General features: G+C 40.2%; 1 protein-coding gene across 5 annotated transcripts in view; it reads right to left on the reverse strand.

Annotated features, from left to right (window-relative positions):
- The window catches only part of Ecpas (Ecm29 proteasome adaptor and scaffold), a 105100-nt gene extending 88793 nt beyond the window's left edge, over positions 1 to 16307 (reverse strand). For 2 of the 5 annotated variants that reach the window (XM_029540185.1, XM_029540187.1), the window contains exons 1-2: positions 15468 to 15552; positions 8575 to 8678 (exon numbers count right to left, since the gene is read on the reverse strand). In XM_029540185.1, coding sequence (XP_029396045.1) covers positions 8575 to 8596 — 22 coding nt within the window. In that variant the 5' untranslated portion in view covers positions 8597 to 8678; positions 15468 to 15552. Of the gene's footprint in view, positions 1 to 8574; positions 8679 to 15467; positions 15563 to 16032 lie in introns of those variants that run through there. The other 3 variants (XM_029540186.1, XM_021199473.2, XM_029540184.1) reach the window with 3 other exon arrangements.
- Positions 16308 to 20669: the final 4362 nt, after the last annotated feature.

A 20669-nucleotide genomic window follows, 5' to 3' on the forward strand; every position in this document is an offset into this window, starting at 1 on the left:
TCCAGGGGATCCAGCATCCTCTTCTGCCCTCTGTGACCATCAGGAATGCAATGGCGCGCATACATATATGCAGGCAAGCACTCACACATAAAACAAAGATAAATCTTTTTTTAAAAATTATTATATGGGAGATATATATATATATATATATATATATATATATATAGCCCCCCACCCATCTCAAAAATATAACACAGAATTGTTCCTGTCTAAAGAAAATGCAGGGACAACGAGTGGAGCAGAAACTGAGGAAAAGGCCATCCAGAGACTGTGCCACCTAGGGATCCATCCCATTTGCAGACACCAATCTTGGGATACAGAGGGGAAACCAGTAAGGGGGATAACATTTAAAATGTAAATAAATAAAATAACCAATAAAAATTTTTTTAAAAGAATTATATTCAAGGCCTAAGAATGTAAGTCAATGATAAAGCACTTGCAAGGCCCCAAGTTCAATCTCTAGCACTGCAAAAATAAATAAATAAATAAACAAATTGAATTATTTATTTATTTTAAATTTATTGAAAATAAGTAAATAAATAAATAAATCTACTAAAATGTTTGCTGCAAATTTTATACAAAATACGACAAAAATAGAGTGTAAAAAAATAAAAAGGACAAAAATAAATGAAATACACTAAATTGGACAGAATATTTTCATTATCTGAAGATTATATTAGCACACAGAAAATCAAAATTAATCTACAGATAAATTACTAGAATAACAATATATAACAATGAGTTGATTGTCTACATACCAATAACAAATCATTTAAAAAATAGAGAATTTGTGATCCTGGCACATAGCACATACTAGTAATTACAGCACGCAGGCGGCTAAGGCAATGGGAACATGTATTCAAGGCCAGGTTGAGCTGTAGGGCAAGACTGTGTCAACCAATTTATCTAATTTGAAAACATCTTTTTAGCAACACATACATAGAAAATAAGGGGAAATTATACAAGACATCTAAGCAGAAAACCAAAATGTACTGTGCTGTAAGAAACTGGGGAAAACTGAAAGGGTATACAATAATCATGGATCACAATAAAACAGATCTCGTCATCCAATAATTTAAATCTGAAATCCACACTCCAAGACTACAGATGCTACACTTGAACTAACATGGATCACAGTCAAAATACAAGGTTATTAAACCTGTTGTATAAGTAAATGGAAGACATAAAGACATTTTGTGTTTAGACTTGGGTCTCATCCATAAGCTACCACAATATAAATACATAAAGTTTTTTTAATCTAAAAACAAAAAAATCAAATATCCTATCTGTTTCTAAGCCTTTCAGGTAAGAGTTACAATTTTTACTAACCACATGTCAATTATCCCCAAACTGATCTGCAGAAAATACTATCCAATATCAATTCAAAAGTATTTTAAAGAGTACTAAATAAAAGCCTGATTATACCATTTCTACAAAGGACTAAGATTTGCAAAGGATGACCTGGAAGATTAAAAAAGAAAAAGTCAGAGAAAAAAATTGCCAGTATTTATCAAACTAATTGATGCTGAAGAGGAAAAACAGTTTATATGACAAGATTTCAAACATTCCAATAATTAAAAGTACACTGTGCTACAAAAACAGACCAGTTGAAAAAATACAAAAAGTCCTTAAGAGGTAAACTTGTACAAGTCACCTGCTTTAAAACAAAGTTATGAATGAAATGAGTAAGTAAATATTGTTATTTCAGTAAACTGCACTAACAATTGCATTGTACTACGGGAAGACAAAATGTAACTCCTATTTCATCACACCAAACATGAAAGAAGATAAATTTCTGGTGAACCATAAATCTAAAGATGAAAAGCTAAAGGTAGTCAGTGATGGAGTTTGTGCTTAACATAAACAAGCCCCTGGGTTCCGTCCTAAACTCTAAATATCAAAGATATTTCTAAGAGGAAGAAAGAATAGTCACAGGGTTAGTAAGAGTGGAAACTGAAAGTAATCAAAACTCAGTCAACAGGAGAATGGATTAAATGTAGCAGGGTCGAAAGTGATAAAAGCAAGAGTTTTTTATGTATATTTACATAAACAATAAATAGCATTATGTTAGAAACATCTTAAGATCATGGCAAGAAAACAAATCAGAAAGATAGGCATGTGCAAGGCACTTGTACTTATATAAAGTTTCTGAATGCAATATGTGTACTGTTCAGGATAGTTCTCCATAATTTCTTCATAATATTCTTTTGTTTTTACTTGAAACATTTTTGTTTTAAAGATACTACATACACACCAAAATTTTGTTTATAAGTGTACATGTGTATAAAAGGGGGAAGAAACCGGGCAGTGGTGGCACACACCTTTAATCCCAGCACTTCGGTAGGTAGAGGCAGGCAAATTTCTGAGTTTGAGGCTAGCCTGGTCTACAGAGTACAGAGTGAGTACCAGGACAGCCAGGGTTACACAGAGAAACCCTGCCTCAAAAAAAACAGGGGGTGGGGGGGAGAAAATGTATCACTGATGTTTCTTTGTATTTTTAAATATTCAATAAAAATAAATTTCTTTATTTAAAAAGTACAGAACAATTAAAATAATTTCTATTTCAAGACTAAGGAAAGAATCCTAATCACAGAACTTTTAAAGAATCTTAAATTCAAAAGAATAAAATAAGAGTATTTGGTCTAAGGAAAAGTACCAAAACCTTAAGAACAACCTTAAAGTGTCACACACACACATACACATACACACACACACACACACACACACACACACATACACACCAAATAAAAACAGTTTCTAGTTCAGCAGTACCAACTTTTATATATCCATGTAAGAAAAAAAGATTGTAAAGACCTATTTCCAAGTCATATCATTACACAAAAAGAATGGGGAAGGGAGACCTTTTCAGGACACCCTGCTTGTTACAACACTCCTCATAGAGTATGCAAAGAAGAAAAAAAGCATACTGCCTGCCATTTGTTTAATTATTAATTCAAGAGCATAAATGATTTTGTGAGCCACAGAAAAAGCTATTTCCAAGTAATAAGTCTATTTTTATATAATTTTCTAACAAAAACATCAAGTTTTATGAATATGAAAGTAAATTTCAGAATATAAATGAGGAGCTCTGGACTGCAGCTTGGTGGCAGTGCATCTGCCTAGCATCTGTAAAACCTGAGCTCAATACCCAGCACAGAAAAATCAGTAGAAGCTTAAGTAGAAGCTGAGATTGGAAAGGAAGCTGAAAATCCTAGACCATGTCCCACCATATAACAAATCAATTACTAATAATTCTACAGCATATTTTTAAATGTCTGGTTAATTACCACAAAAATATCCCAGACTATAATAAAATAATTCACAAACATTCTTAACGGTAGTTACTTTTTAAAATGTTTTATATGTAAGATGGCAATGGGGTCTTTTGGGTCTCAGAAAAACATGATATAATTAATACAGAGATATATGCATTTATAGATAATGAATTAAAACTGGATCTCATGACCTAACCACCTTGCTAAAGGTGACTAAATGAGACATAGAAGTATCTCTCCCACAAGCCACTATTTATTCAAGTAGGTAAAAGTAGCTCCATTTTATATGAAATGAAAACATCTACAAAAACTATGTTGATCAAGATTACAAAGCTACTGAGTGGCAGTTCATTCATCTCCAATCACAATGTTCCTTCCAGTATGCAAAGATATAGCTTGGTTTCAGCAGAGAAAGAAGACAGAGAAGATACTAAATCTTGAGACAAGTATATGCAGTATAAATTCGACCTTGATCACAGCCAGTATCAACTGTATCAGAACAGGTCTCTGACGAAACTTTCTTCAGGTATTCAGAACTGGGATTTAAAAAAACAAAATCCAAGCCTCCTCTGACAGGTTGAATCTAGAAGCATAAACTAACAAATATGATATGATATCCCATCAAACACAAAATCAGAGAAAGTTGACCTCAAGAAGGAATGGCATGAGGGCTTGGAAAAGCAAGAAGACTTGAACAATTTCTAGTTGAAATTCCAAGACTCTCCTGAAGGTCCCTCTCAGTTCTGTAAGTATTTCAATTCACTGCAAATGCCATCTTGGCTTAAGCCAGCTTTCAACTTGATCCAAATATAAAGATCTTGTAGAAGGAAAGAAAAAACACACCTCCATAAAGTACATTTAAAAAACAAAATGCTTCCAATGCATTGTAATTAATATCAGAAAGGGAATCTTTCCTGGGAGTAGGCCAGTCTAACCTAGACGAACATCCTCACCTATGTATGCTATCACTCCCCAAAGCCATCCAAGGCCCAACTGCTTCTTACATAAGACCAAAAAGTCTTCCAGCCCAAATATTTTGAGGCATCCTTGTTCTAGGTCACTGTTCTCAAACTCCAGATCTCGTCCTTGTACCTCCCAAGTACTAGAATCATAATGTGCTCCACCACATCCAGTTTTTCCCAGTCCAATTCTCTTGACCAAGCTAGTCATTCAACATGATACACCCTCCCAAATACACTAGACCATTCTTCTATCTACACATATCTAAATCCATCCCACTTGAGGCCCAACTCATAAGCTACACGCTATACTATACACACATACCACTTTCATCCTGGCCCTATGGGCTCACTATAGTCCTTTTCTGGTAGGATACAAAGTACAGAGGCTTAAGAAAAATCAGGGGGGAAGAGCAGAAACCTGTGACCCAAGGTTTACTTCTACTGGGTGTAATTCTACTCAACACATGCACATCAGAAACCATCCTATGACCACATTTAAGTCCCTTAACAACCCTATTAGATGTAACTTCAGAACCCACCAAAATCATCTATATAATTATTGGAGAGACAAGTAATTGCAACTCTCTCTTGAGTAACCCACACCCACACTTATGTCTGTCTTATATTTTTACTGAGCACCTCTCTTTCTAATGATCCCCATGCTTAAATCTATGTTAAAATCTCTTCTTAATGAACTCCATTTCTGCTTCATACTGACTCCTAAAATTCTCTTCTGTGGGCAATTCAAAACTTCCAGCTTCTGCTGAATGCAGCTACAGGAGGCATCCTGGAGCTAGATCTCAGCTCAACACCCTCCTAGCTCCTGCCCTACCACTCACATTTTCTATACTTCTGATGATTACCATCTTTTGCTACATATTATAAAACTGCTCAATTTTTCCTTTTCTAGAAGAATTTGATAAGACTCTACCCTACTACATACTCATGCCTCCATCTTCCTCCAGCTTAAGCAGAACCTATGACTGAGTCTTTTTTTTTATCCAAAAGCTTAACTCAGTTCCTTTAGAAAGTAGATGTTCAAATACTGGTTGAATGCAGAGAATAATTCTTTATGAATCATGACAGCTATTTAGAAGTTTATGCATCTAGCACTATAATAAAAAGAGAAACTAGTGATAACTTATAATTAGGATGGAAATGAGACATGTTTTAATACCATGACAAAAAGTAAGATTCTTCATTGTGTGACAAAGCTGTACTGATCCAAATCAGGGGAGTTATAGCCATTTCTACATCAAAAGGCTAAAAGAAAAAAAAAAAGGGAAATGACAAGGGACCAACTGAAGTATAGAAAATCAAGTGCTTGAAACACAAGGCTGCCCTGTGACTCACCTCAGCTTCAATAATTTACTTGGAAATGTTTGAGGGTGAAGAAAACAGTGAGTGTATAACAGAGTTGGTTCTCACGTCAACCTAAAATAGGCAGAACCAAAGCAGCATTTTCAGAAATGGGAACCTACAAGCTAGGAAAAAAAATAGAACTAAATTATACAATTGGAAGTGATGACAGACATGTAAAAAAGAGACTGGGAATCTTCGAACATTGAAAACCATTTTAATTAGTTTGAGGCTAAAACTGAAAAATAAGGAAGACCTGACTGGTATCTAGATTATTCTCTTATAAATCTAACTAGTACTAGCCCTGAAAGTCCACTCCATCTGTTGATTCCTAAATACTAAAGTCATTGACTGTCACTCTAACACGTGCAAGACCCAAATAAGGAGAGCAGAACTTTTCTTCATCAAATACCAGAAGTCAGAACTCCCATCTTCATTCCTAAGATTTTAAAATAGAAGTTTGCCCCTACTCCAGTGTTTTTAAAAGGAACTCAATTCCTTTTAAATGCAAATATGCTTTTTAAAAAAACAAATGCCAAGCACTCGGGAAGTAAGCACAAATGCAGTAGTATGTTGGAAATAAGGAATGATGCAATCCCAGAATGAAACAATCCATCAGTTCCACAGAAGCTGCCCACCTCTAGCTAGGACAGTCCGGGGAACCATCATGGTCCTAGGTCCTTACCTAGGCAGCACTCCTAGTACTCCTGCCCCTCAGAACTAAGGCAGTCAAAAAGCATGTTTGTCCCTCTGTCCTCAGGGCCAAGACAAATGCCCAATTAAGAAAGTCCTTGTTATATAGTGATTTTCTCCAAACCCAAACATTCCCTCATAAAGAGGCGAAAAAGATCATAAGACTCATGAAGCTAATGAAACTTTGGAGGCTCAGAAGCCCAAAACGTTATGATATTCCTTCCCCAGTTACATAAGCAGTAAACAAGTACAGAGAAAAGGAGAGTAACCATGCAGCACTTGGCCCAAGTCTGTCAGGGAGCTCTAAGAACTTGATTTTCATGAACTGTCATGAAAATTGACATGCTTTGCAACCCAGCAGGTACCTTTGAGTCACTCCTGTAAGTACTCCCTCACCCAGGCTCCTGTAAGAAGCCCAAATAAATTCCTTGTTTCACCAAGATAAACTTGGGTAGAATTTCTTTGGTTTGCCATTGGTACATGTTAAGGGGTAGAGAAACATTATAGCATTCCTCAGGAAAAGTCATGGGTATTTTATCTACAAGAACTTGTAGCAAACTCCTTAAGCAAGGCAAAGTTAACAATCTATTTCCTGGTATGTATGAAATCCTAGCCTTCGGTATAAGATGCCAGACTACTTTAAACTCCCTACCAACTCAATATGATCCATATAAAGGTTTCCCCCTTCCTGCTCGCCTCAGCTGCCTACAAGATTACTTCTTACTGCCTTCAACTCCTTGCCTCTTCACACACACACACACACACACACACACACACACACACACACACAGGAAAGCAGAGACATCATGAAGGCAGCTTGACAGCTGGACCAGGTGATTTAGCAAGTCCTCATCAATTTCTAAGATGCAGTGAGTTAAGTGCCAGATTCCTAATAAACAAACACTCTTAAGTTCACAAACACTCCCTCCTCTAAAAAGGCCTTTCTCCTCAGAGCCGGCAGCTGGCAGGCAACCAGGTAGAAATTAGTTTTAATAAGGTAGTGAGCAGAAGGATCACTTTGGCTTATAAAAGCAAGTTTGAAGGAGATACTACATAAGAATTCATAATAGTCCAACATAGTATGGTTAATATCCACCAAAAACAGTTGATTACTTGGAAGAAAAATGCTCATTTGGATGTGAAAATGTCTAAAATGTTTTCTTTGCTTGTGTTTTGTTTATTAAGGCAGTATCTCACACTATAACCCCAGCTGCCCTGGAATTCACTGAGTCCAGTATGGCCTCAGAGTTTTGGTGATCCTCCTGTGTCTGCCTCCCGAGCATGGGGAGGCATGCACCATCATGCCTGCCTAAAAAGTCACAACTTCAATCCTAGCACCGTGTTTAGGACTGCTTGTCTTCAGTATATCATAAAGCATTAATACTTTTCTCATGGGTTCCAAACAATTAAAGAATCTAAGATGCAATAAGCAATGCCCCCATTGCTCTACTAAACAAGTCTTTCAACCTCCCAATTTTTATTCCTCTACACACCACAGGGAAAAAGATAACAGCAAAAATAAACTAAAATTTATTCTGAAGTTGAATTCTGATTTATAAAACATTCCAGACCTCAAAATTCCACTTAAATGAATTAGCCATTATATACTGTAATTAGCAGTATACATACAAAAAAGCCATAAAATAATAATTAAATTAGTCTAAGAGTTATAGTAAAAGATAGGCACACAATAGACTTTTTGGACTGGTGATACTAAACCCCAAGTAGTCACTATTATTGAATTCATGGAGTTTCAAAGAACTATCCAGTATCATCGAAAAGCAAAACTAGAATCACACTCTTTGTAATACTAACAGAATAAAACAGCTTTAAAAAAAAAAAAATCAGTGCATATTAAAGTAATAGAATCAGGAATACCCAATTACCATAAAGATGCCTCCTCCAATACCTCTTTTCAGAAGTTAAAATAAGTGATTCCATAATAATGTTCCTGAAACTGTAAAATTCTTTTTGTATAGCAGATATTAGTTATAAACTGTTATCCACTGTTTCTGCCTGTGCACATTGCTAACTAATATTTTCAAATTTTAGATTTTTTTCTTCTTTTTTTGCTCATCCTTTTATATTTATCACCACATAAAATAGAAATATCAGGCACATACAAACTAACATGAACTTCACTGGTTCTCTCAGGTAACTAGGAAGGGAAAAAGGAAAAATGGGGGGGGAGTGAAGTTCTTAGGGGAAAATTGCTACCTAACAATCTATGCATTTTTAAATCTACTATAAAAATGCACATATCCTCATGAACTAAATCTACTAACCTCTACAATCAATGTGATACATGGTTTATCCAATCTTGACAAAAGTCCTCTGGATCACCAATGGTATGTTCATCCACTCGTACATATGCAATTGTATAAAGAATCTATTATTTAGAACACCAAAAAAAATACAATTAAGACTTGTACACAGAGCTACCATTTTAAGAAAAATAAGCACTTTTAATTTCTTGCTAACATCTTTGATGACCTCCTTTGCATTCAGAATAAAGAAAAATAAAGTGATTATCAAATTTGTTGAAGAAGGGTATTGCATAAACAGAATTTGAGCCTACATAAAACTTCAAAAGATACACTGATAACTGACTAAAGATTTTAAAACTCCAGAAACAATACAACATCCAATTTATCATATAAATATGTGCATATCATAAGTATATTAAAACTTTAAATTAAAATTAAAGGAAGTATCTCAGTTACACAGTGGTTTTGTAAGAAGAGGGTTAGTTAGCCAGTACACATTACCAGTAATATAACTGAGAAATATAAATGCTTAAGTACTTAAGAAGCTGAAACAGGAGGATCAAGAGTTTGAAGTCAGCATGGGCTACATAGTGTGACTTTGTCTCAAAACTCAGGAAAACAAAAGTTAATAGCGATAACTCTGGTAACTCATGACTTCTCCCAGCACTCAGCTCCTTGAATAATGTCATCTCAACCTCCCTACATAGTCACAGCTCCAAAGAGCTCACTTCAGAACAAGCCATCCATTCCCTAGGATCCATCCCATCATTCCCACCTCTTCAAAGCTTTAGAATCAAATTTCCCACATGGATGTACAACCCATGTGCCAAATACTACCAAACTTTTAATATGCATCATGCATCATTTCTTCCCATTCTTAGAATCCTATAAGCTTGTTTTATTGTAATCCCCTTCTATAAATGGGATAACCAAGGCCCAAAGGTAGGCAGTTTTGTGTTCAAGGACACATTAACCAAAAATGATAAAGTGATAAGTTTGAAACCAGCTTTGACTATAACTTCAGAGACATTGGTCACTACCCAAATCATTCTCCTTAAGCTATTCAATAAGGATTTCTCCATCATTCATTCATTCATTCATTTGTTGAATACAATCTTATTTTTGTTTCCTCTCCATTTCCAATTCTCTAAGTCTGCCTAAAAACTACTTTCTGCCCTATTTCTCTATCCTACATTCTCCAGTTAGATTCTTAGAATCGTCCCTAACTCTTTCCTCTCTTTAATAACCCTCACCTATATAATAACAACCCAATCATTTCTACATACTTTAGGACTTCAATTAATATTATCTTCATGTCAAATCCATTTTCACTGTCAAGTCAGACCCTACATTTCTTTACCCATTTTGATCCCCTCCTTGTAAATCTTGTGCTCTTTATCTGTGGATTCTTGCAATTAATTATTTCACCACTGTTATCTGTTAGCCTTATAAGATAGACTTTCTCATGCTGTATATCAACCCTTTCGAAACTATTAGTTCTCTACTGTCTACAGAACTAAGTTCAAACTCTTCACATTGGTTAGCTTTTCTATGCCTTGGCCCCATCCTATCTTCCCAGTGTCTTCTGTTCTCGCCTTTCCCCACAGATTCCTTAACTGTTTATACAGAGCACTTGCACATATAACTATCTTAACACCACTGGAGTATTTCTTGTCATCACCCTATCTTATGAGAAAGAAAGAATATTCAGGAAGATAATTTGTTCTAGATCCCACATAATGAAGGCACTATATACCAAGTTTCAGATTACCAAGTTTATTTCTTTTTCTAGTTCTTCACTCAGCCACAGTAAACACATCTTCATTACTCTCATATGATTTATTTAGCCTTTTCTTAAAATTCATGATTATTACTCTTCTTCCATGTTTCAATTTAAGCTATTATTCCTTAGAGCCTAGAATGCTATACTTATTCATTGAAGTTTCCAAAGACATATATTAAGCTTTTTTCATATCATGCTTCACATCAGCTATTTATATTGGCATATAAATCTGTGTCTAATTAACTACAAACACTCTGTGGACAAAATCATAAACTATTCACTCAATTTTAAAAGTCTGCTTACTGAATTGGAAAGTATGTGGATAAAACATGTAATACAAGATAGCAGTCATGAAAGCAAAGTCTTGGCCAGGAGTGAAAGGAGAAATCAACAACTGAATCAAACCATTTGAGCACATTAGCACTGCCTACAATTTTAACATCTATCTTCTGAACAAGACCAGTATTTCCATGCCAACTGCTGGCACTGGCCTTTATTAAAATTGTTTACTGGAAGCACAATTCAAAAAGAATATAGTAATAAAGTGCAGAATTGGGGAGAGGGGATTCTGTTGTCATTTTCCATATTAACTTCCTATTTGCTTATATAACCAAAATTTAACAATATGGGCTTGACAGCCTTTCTACAAAGATCAACTCAATAGTCTATATATATGTGATTACAATTATTATCTTTGAAGGACTATTTCTGTATGCCCAAATAATTAATTGTTCGACTACACAACTACATACAAGCTTGCCACATATCATCGTCTTAAAAAAAAAAAAAAAAAACACTCTCTGAAGATTGCTGGAATGTTGATTATCTGATACCACTAAGGTTTCACATGACTGTGCCTAAGATCAAACTGAACAGTATACGCTTCAAGATTATGTGTTGCTTCTTCAAGAATTGTCCATAACCCAACAAAGATCAGGTCTGAATACCACCTAACAGTTATAAGCCAATACCATGAAACTACTAAGCAGCTGACCAAGCAAAACTGCTTGAGTCCTTTCTTCCTCTGTCAGAAGCACCTCTTCCAGCTACTGAAACAGTAACATTGCTGGCTTTTCCATAAACCAATAAAGTCTAGCTATCTGCCCTCTACTGAATTTCACTCCAATTGCAAATGTGAGCCTAATGCAAAGAAAACCAGACATAAGTATTTACAAATGAGATTTAAAAAACACTTTTAATATAAACTAATCTCTTTTTCCTCATACTATCCAAAAACACTTTCTGCTCATCAAACACAGAACACTGCTACAATAGAACCCTTCCCCAACACACTCACCCTGATTTTGATCTTTATACAAGAGACTAAAAGGAAAAAGTTGAAAATACAACTACTTCTTTCTATAACTGTAAGGAAGTTAACAGCTGACAGAGCAGAACTGACATAATTTTTTCAATCAAAGAACCTAAGTTCAAGCCCTAACTATGCCCTAAGATACCATTTGGTACCACTTGGTTGACAGCACCAAACTCACAATTACTCTGAGAAGTCAGTAAATAGTACAAACTAGGGTGCCTCTCTAGAGTATTCAAAAAAAATTAGTTTTACTATTTCTCTGTTATAGCCATATGATTCAAGGTAAAATATATAAAATTTAAATGTTTTTTTTAAAAGAACATAAAATATAACAAAACTGAAAACTATCTTGCCTTCCTATCTTTTGGTCACTTCCAAGTTCAAAGGTTTTTATATCAATTCAATCAATCAAAGGCTGGACATGGTAGTGCAAGCCTATACTCTCAACAGAAAGAATCAATAGTTTGAGGCTAGCCTTGGCTAAATACCCACACCGGTCTCAAGTGGGGAGAGGGGAAAGAAAAAAGGAATAACGGAAGGAGGAATGTAGTGACTAACAGTCAATTTTGCTACTCAGGAGCTCCTACAGTGACCTATGGTAATATAATTAAAAGTGACTTCGTATATAAAAGATAGAGGACTTAATGTAACTGAACAGTATGCCACCAGGTGGTATACATAGATGGTGAATACACAAATATTCACTTTCAGTTTTTCTGAGTGTTGAGTTCCATAATAAACTAATAGAGTAAAAAACAATGCTGCCACCCAGAGGGATGTTTCTATTACCTACTCTACAGAACTGACAGTAAGCCAGACACAGGAGCTAACAACCTGTAGTTATAGTCCTAGGATTGTTAGGCTGAGGCAGGAGGATTTCTGGAGCCCAAGAGTTGGAGACTAGTATGTGTAACATAACAAAACCAGTCTCAAAAACAGTAAAATACCACCAGATGTTCAGATAATTAATTAGCTCCTTTTCCTTGGAACACTCAAGGCACCTTTGCCATTCATCTCCTCTTATATAGCCATTCTTAAAAAAAAAATAAAATAAAATAAAATAAAATAAAATAAAATGCTTTGGGGTGGGGGTGAGGTGGAGTGGAGTGGCTTTTGCCATACACTTCAGGCTGACCTCAAACTATAGCTCTGGCTTCAGCTTTATACGTGTTTGGGATTGCCAGAAAATGTCACCATCCTCATTTGAAATGTCTTAACCTGCACACATGTGTATGGTCTCAAGTTATTCTAAGGTGCCAAATATAAAGTCTTTAATCTCTCCAGAATAAAAACAGAAGCTAAATCAACAAATTTCTTTGGTAATTTGACCAAAGAAACCAGAACAGCTAGAATGGGACTATCTGTTCCTAACTTTAACATTTGCTGCTAATGCCAATAAATCCCTTAACCAGAAACCCCCTCAGCATCTTAACAGGTACCTGATATACAGATACACACTGTAGATACAGAAACACTTGAGCCACTCCAAATTGTTAATCTTTCTCATTTTCTGTCCTATCTCTACCAGTAACTGAAATGTTAATGTACTTAGTGTTACAACAAAAGCCTGAACACCATGAGACATGTCAATTTTAAAATACATATTATTTCTAATTGACATCAGATGACCTGATAGCTGCTAAAATGGTACTAGTGAGAATACAGAAAATAATAATTATTGACAATAATATGGAGAAATGAAACCCTTTATGCAATGTTGGTGAGAGTGTGAAATGGTATGGTCACTGGGAAAAAGACAAATGGCAGGCTGGGACAAATGACTGGTGGTAGAGCACTCGCCTAGTATGTGAAAGGCCCTGTCTTCAATCTCCAGAACCAAAAAGTCAAACAAACAAAGCGGCAGTTCCTCAAAAGTTCAGGGTGTATCCCCAAAACAACTGAAAGAAGGACCACAGCAGCATTATGGATAACAACTAAACTTTGGAAGCAACTAAACTTTGGAAGCGACTTCTCAAGTCCATAGAGAGATGAATGGATAAGAAAATGTATTACATGCAAGAGTGCATTACTCAATCTTAGAAAGAAAATCATGGCAGATGTTATAGCAAAGATAAACTTTGAAGGCATTATACTAAATGAAAAAAAAAAAAAAAAAAGAAACCACAAACCAAAAAAAGAAAAAAAGAAAAAAGACAATCACAGTGAAAAGTTAGCTGGTGAAGTTCAGAGTCAAAAAGCAGAAAAGTGGCTGCCAGGGGATTCAAGGAAGAGGAGGGAAGGAGTTGTTTAACAATTATAGAATTTTAGTCTTGCAAGATGAAGAATCCTGAAGATGGGCAGAGGTGGTGATTGCACAACAGAGTCTATGTACACAATGACCCTGAACTTCACACTTAGAACATGGTTACGATGATAAGTCTTGTGATGCATATCTTACCACCATAAAAACACTGAAAAAGAAAATTGAGAAATTGGTCTCTCCAAAGGTCAAGTGGTGATTCCATTGGGACTGACAGGCAAACACTCAACTTTGTGGCTACCTCCATCTACCTCTCTGCACCAGGAGACCTCCCTCATCTTGCTCTCCTCAGATTCTCCTTTCTTCCCAGAGCCATACCAAACGTGTACTTCAGCTTCCAAAGGAGCAACTAGTACTCCTGCTCCACCAGTTCAAAGCAGCAAGGAACTTAATCCCTCTAAACGTTTATGCCTCCTCTTTAAAACAAAGGATAATTCCTACCTACCTGCCACACAAGGTTGTTACGAGGGCAAAAGTGAGATCACGTTCATAAAAGTAGCTTTCAACTGCCAAGCACCAAAGAAACATAAATTAAGTTTAACTACTTTCACATAGCGATTGAGACGCTTTAATAACACTAGCTTCACAAACATAGGCCGACAACACCTCACCATGCTGGCACTTAAAATACACATCATCCTCAAATAACACCTTTCTTTTTTAGTCTTTACTGAAGGACAACATAGGGGAGTAAGGTTCTCGTAAATTCCCTAAAGCATTCGAACCAACCACCCAAAACGCAATCGATTATCCTACATATCTCACGAATTGAATATTTATGACCCCAGAATAGGCTGACAACATCCTAGAACTACACTTCCCACAAAGCATAGAGTGGAACACTGGCAGCAGGCTGGGCGGCCTGGCATTAAGGGCGACCACGGCTCCCAGCGAGCTTGGATCGTCATCCCCTGGGAAATCGCAACGCTTGGCATGGAGTGGGACTCTCTCCTTTCTGACAGCTCCGTCACCCGCGGGTTTTTTTTTTTTTTTTTTCTGCCATTAACAGCAGCCCTATTGGTCTTTACAGCTTCAACCTGAAAGTCATCTCCCATCTGTGACCTTTCTGCCGATTCCTCGGATGTGCGGGAAAGGCACCCTCTCCCCTTCCCCAAAGCTCCAAGTCCAGAATTCGCCCGTCAGTCAGAATCAAGGGACATGCGGGGGGTCAGACGGGACGAACGGGTGGACACAGTCCGGCCTGGGGGCGACAGGCCGCGCGCCAGCTCCGGCAGCAAGCCAGGGGCCCGGGACTCCCCCGCCCCCAAAGCCCGGGCCGAAGCAGATTTCGAGCAGGGGTGGCTAAGCCCAGGGCTCTGGTTTCAATTTCACGACGTGACAGTGCAAACCTGCGGCCTACAAGCGCCCGCGGCGGCGGCCCGCCCGTTCGCCCGCCCTCCCGCCAGGCCCGAGCCCCCGAGCCCCCGAGCCGAGACCTCCGCACACCCGCTGACCCGGCCCCGCGCCCCACCAGCCTTCCGCGTCCGGCCCGGGCCCTGGCCCTGCGTGGAGTTAAATCCCGCTCCCGGCTGCAGGCTCCGCGCCGCACTTACTCAGCTCGTCCTGGGAGGCGGAGGCGGAGGCGGCGGCCGCAGCCATGTTGCGCCCGGGAACGAGCGAGCGAGGGAGGGAGGGGCGGCCGGCGGGCGAGGGGGGCTCGCGGCCGTCGCCGCGCCGCGCCGCGCCGTGCCGTGCCGCAGGGGCCCGGGGCCGCCTCGGGTCTCTCACGCGGGCCGCGCTGCGCCCTCGAGGCCCGCCCGCTGCCTGCGTCCTCTGCGCTGCGAGCGTCGCTCTCGCAGCGCCTCGCGAGCTCGCGACTCGGAGGAGCCGCCGCCGCCGCCGCCGCCCGTGCAGCCGAGTGACCGCGCGGCGGCTCTTCGGCTCGGCGCCCGGCTTGCTCGCCTCACGCCGGCTCTTATATTTAGAAAGAGCTGAGCCATCCTCCCCCACCCCCTCCGCCGGCCCCTCGCGCGCCCGCTCGCCCGCTCGCTCGCGCCGCGTCCCTGCCCACCTGCCGCCGCCGAGCTTCCCCGGCGCGGAGCGGGAGACGCAGACGCGGCGGGTCAACCCCACCCGAGCCTCCTTCCCTCAGCCGCACGCAAGCACGCGGCCTCTGACCTGAGTCGGAGCCGGTCTCCATAGCCCGGGATGCTGCGGCGACCCAGCGAGGTGGAGGGCAGGCCGGGCCGGAGGAGACGCGGGGCCGCTCCGGAGGAGCCTGCGTGCGGCCGAGCGGAGCTGGGCTGCCCTGGCCGCCGCGGAGAGCTTCCCCGCCTCGGGCTGTGGTGTTAAAGGTCTGCGGCTGTCACGTCCGCCTGGTCGGAGCTGGAGGAACACGCGCCCGGACGGAGGAAGAGACGCGGACTCGGAAAAAGTAGAGCGGGGCTCGAGTCGGAGGAGGAGGAGGAGAAGGAGGAGGAGGAAGCCCCGCCCTGCGCCTCGCGCCCAACTTCTCGGCCGCCGCGCTGACTCAGGCCGGGCCTCCGAGCAACCCCGAAGTTAGAGCCCAGGGGGACCTGCACCGAAAGATCACACTGGGGGATGCCCCCTAACGTTAGCCTTCCAAGAGAGCTGCGAGCCAGGGAACGACCGGGAACCACGGTGTTTGAGCTACCAAGACGTGCTTTAGATTCCTTCTTAACCCGAGTTTAGTGGCAACCCCAACTTTTAACTTTAAGCCTCTCGTCGGTCCATGAGGTCTCATGGTCGTGTACAGCTGCAAAATGGAATTCAAATCAAGGGATTATGTGGTTACTATAAATAATTAGGTGCCAGATCAAAGACTTTTTTAGAGGAAAAGAAAATAATCGAGACCCTAAATGAATTGAAGTTGCATATATTCCTGCAAATGGAATCCCTAGGGCCCTAGATAATGCCTTGAAATTTGAATACATGCGGGCCCCCAATGTAACAGGCAAGTAGGAGATAGCAACAAACACTGGCCATGTTACTTCATGTAGTAACTTTGCATTTACAAAGAAATTGACATTATCTTTGTCATCATAAAAATAAGAATCCTTCCTCCTAATTCAGCTACCTCACCCATCTCACACGCAAGAGAAAAATTATGAAATGTAAAATTTGTTGATGCTTCAAGACCTAATGTCTGCACACATGTACAGCCCCAGGTACAGTTAAGCTTTGATATGGACACACACACACACACACACACACACACACACACTCCTTCTCTGCTGCTTGTTTTGCCCAATGCTGAACTTTGGGACAATAATTGGATCCTGAGAGTCTGGCCTAATCAGAGGTTAATACTGATTGCACAGCTTCATTGCCCGTGGAAAAGCAGGAGGTAGGGCTAGCTGAAGGAAGTATGTCACTGGAGGTGTGTCCTTAGGGACTGTGTTGCAGTGGCCTCTTCCTGTCATTGTTGGCTGCTTTCTGTTTGCCATGAGAGGAGCTGCTTTATCTCACCACACACACCCTGCCACGTCAAGTCCACAGCAATGGAACAAAGTAACCATGTACCAAACCTCTGAAACTGTGAGCCAAATACCTTTTTACTCATTTTAAATGGCCATATACTTGTGACAGTGACAGAAAAACAAACACAGGTGGGGTCAAGGTTCTGGGTAAATGTTTTCAAGCCCCACAAACATTTTCAATATTAATTCAAAGAACTACATTACCATTTTTGTTAGTGGTTTAATAGTATATTTACCTTCTCCCCACCCACACTCCCATATTCCCCAATCTCACCCTGCTCTCCAGATTGACTAACTCCATGACTCCTCTCCCTCCTGGGGACTTGAAACTGACTATAGATTTGTATACTGCTCTGAGCCTCAGTCCTTTTTTAGTGGACATTCTTGCTCTTTGGTTTGGCATACCTTCCTAAATCAGTGCAATGACCGTGTATAAACAATACTAAAGTACAGAAATGTCTCTCCACCCCTCCCAGTACCATTGTCCACCACTTTACTCCTCAGAAAGGATTCAAAACTTATCAGCAGTTTGATGCATACAAACTCTCCTAGTTAGTTCTGTAGTAAAGCACTCTAAATGCCATGAAAGACTGGCTGAGGGTCTTTTTGATCTACTTAGATGTTCAGAGATGGCAAGGATGGAGGCTAGAGAGATGGCTCAGTGGTTAGAAGCATGGTTGCTCTCCCAGAGGACCCTTGTTCACTTCCCAGGCCATCTGTAACTCAAGTTCTACAAGATCTGATTGACACCTTCTAACCTCTGTGGGCACTGCATGCATGTGGTGAACAGACATGCATGTGCAGACAAAACTCCCATACACATGAAACAAAAATAAACAAATCTCAAAAAAAAAAAAAGTGGCAAGAATAGTTTCCTTGGTGTTAGCATCTCTGAGCTCTTGAGCACTAGAGGTTTACTAAGTCAGAGGTGTACAGATCCAGTCCCTGAGACCTAGAGGTGTATGACTCTAAGCTTTAAAAGGCAGAGGCTTATACTATACACCGCCTTCAAAGTCAGGTGCTTTTTGCTCCAAAACTGCTCAGCCAGACTTGGAACCTTAAGCACTCGGGTCAGAGGCTATCACTCTAGGCACAGAAACCAGCAGCTGGTGGTACAGCAGCAAACCTCAATTGTCAGAACCCTTGACTCTGAACCCCCGTCAGCTCTCTGGAAGCTCTCCGGAAGCATGGATAGGGCTTTCAACTTCACTGACTCTGCTCTTCACCATTTCTTACCTTCAGCTCTTCTCTCTACAGTCTCCTGCCATGGGCTGCTCTCTGAAGCTCTCCGGCTACTTTCTCACTTCCGCTGCTGCTACTGTCGCCACCACCTCTGTTAGTACCCCTGCTGGGGCTGAACACCACCCCAGTGCTCTCTTCTCTCCATGCAACTAGTTCAGCCCACTCTACCTATAGTAAACACTATGTATGGGCAAATGAAAGGCCACTCAAGAGAGACTTTTATTGGAGCCTAGTATGATACAGAGATAGTACATGGGAAAGAAGGCTTCAAAACTGACCCCATGAGACCAAGAAGCAGGCTTCTCATATAGCCAGAAAGGGGATGTGGCATATGTAGGAGCAGCTCCTAGCTCCATCAGTCAGAGCTTTGCATGTTTAGCAATCATGACCTAGTTTGTGTGTGTCAATCAAGAACTTTTTTTGCTGAGTCACCAGGAAACGTGTTCCCCTTGGCCTAAGCAGACATAACTCAAGATAGGTAGCATCATCAAGATGTCCCTGAGACTTATGATGAAAGTGAAGTCTCCAAGAGCTGGTGCAAGCTGACTAGGACAGGCATGACAAAAACGAGACCTCTTAAGCAGCTATCGTCATAATGGTGCTCAAAACTACAGTTGAATTTCCTCAGTTCCCATGCAATGTTCAAAGCAGCCAGGCCACCATGATAGCAGCACTCCTGCTGTAGACCCTAAAAGGGACTGCTTGATTGACATTTTTGAGTCAAAGCAGTCCGATACATGGGCAGAGTCTGACAGTTGTCTGTCAAATGGTGAGTGGCTCAGTCATGACAGCTTTGATCATTTAAAAGGAAAAGACATGAAAGAGTATTTACATTAAAGGCCTATTGTGAACCAATACTTACCTCACAGTGCTTAACCTTATTCAACCTCTACTGAAAGGAAGCTCAAAGAGATTCGAGTGCCTTGCATCTTCTCACAGTGACTGGTTAGGGAAAGTGTCTTTCCATAATTTCAAGTGGAACCTTTCATAGCCATGTCAAAAACCCAAATATAAGTTAAGGACAGCAACTGAGGAGATTTTAGCCTTTAGAAAAGAATAATTAGCAACTTAGTTTATTGTATATGGAAAGTCCAGTCTCCACATGTACAAATCACCTGCATGTGCGTATGGAGATTTTTAACCAAAACAGTGGAGTCTTGTTATACATATTATTGTGTGTTATCATTGTACCAATTAAAACATCACAGGTACCCTTTTATATATCACTGGTAATAATCATGACAAATAAGATACTAATTCTTCCTGATTCAAAACTAAGTATTAGACTCATATACTCCTCTCAATAGTTTTATGAAGTGGAGTCTTTATGGCAGAGGGATTCAGGGATACAGCCACAGCACCGCAAACTAGCAAGTAAATGAGGAGTGGAGACTTGAGTCTAGACAGTGGTTTGGTTTCATCTGGCCGTGTTGTATTCTGTTGCGTTGTATTATAGTGTGTTGTGTTGGGAATGGCCCCAATGCCTGGTGCGCATTGAAAAGGAACTTCTATCACTTCTATCACTGAACTATGCTGTCAGTACTCAGAATGTATTTTGTTTTCTTACTTGATTCAGTCTGACTAGCCAGGTAGCTGTAGAGGAGCATTCTGTCACATGGATAGAAACTCAGGATCTACCATACTGCTTTTACTCTTATTCTGAGGACAACTTGTATAAACCAGGAGGACCCTGAACTCGCTGTGTAGACCTGTCTGGCCTCCACAATTATCTTCCTTAGTGTCCCCAGAGCTGGGAGCACATGTGCTACCACACCTGCTCAACCCTGCATTCTTACCCACTGTGACCAGAAAGTACATAAGTATTCATTCTTTTAAATGTCTGCTTTATAAATATATAACAAAATATATTTTTAAATTGTCCTTGTGGCCTAGCTTTTAAATTGTGCTTTCAGGGCTTGGGGATGACTGAGTCAGTAAAATGCTTGTTGTGCAACCATGAAGACCTGAGTTCCAGCCCCAGCACCTACGTAAAAAGCCAGAAGCACAGTATGGGGAGATACTTTCCATTACTGGGTAGGCAGAAACAGGGAGTTCCCTGGGGTTTGCTAATCT

The sequence above is a fragment of the Mus pahari genome, chromosome 6 (genome assembly GCF_900095145.1).
Source record: "Mus pahari chromosome 6, PAHARI_EIJ_v1.1, whole genome shotgun sequence".
NCBI lineage: Eukaryota > Metazoa > Chordata > Mammalia > Rodentia > Muridae > Mus > Mus pahari.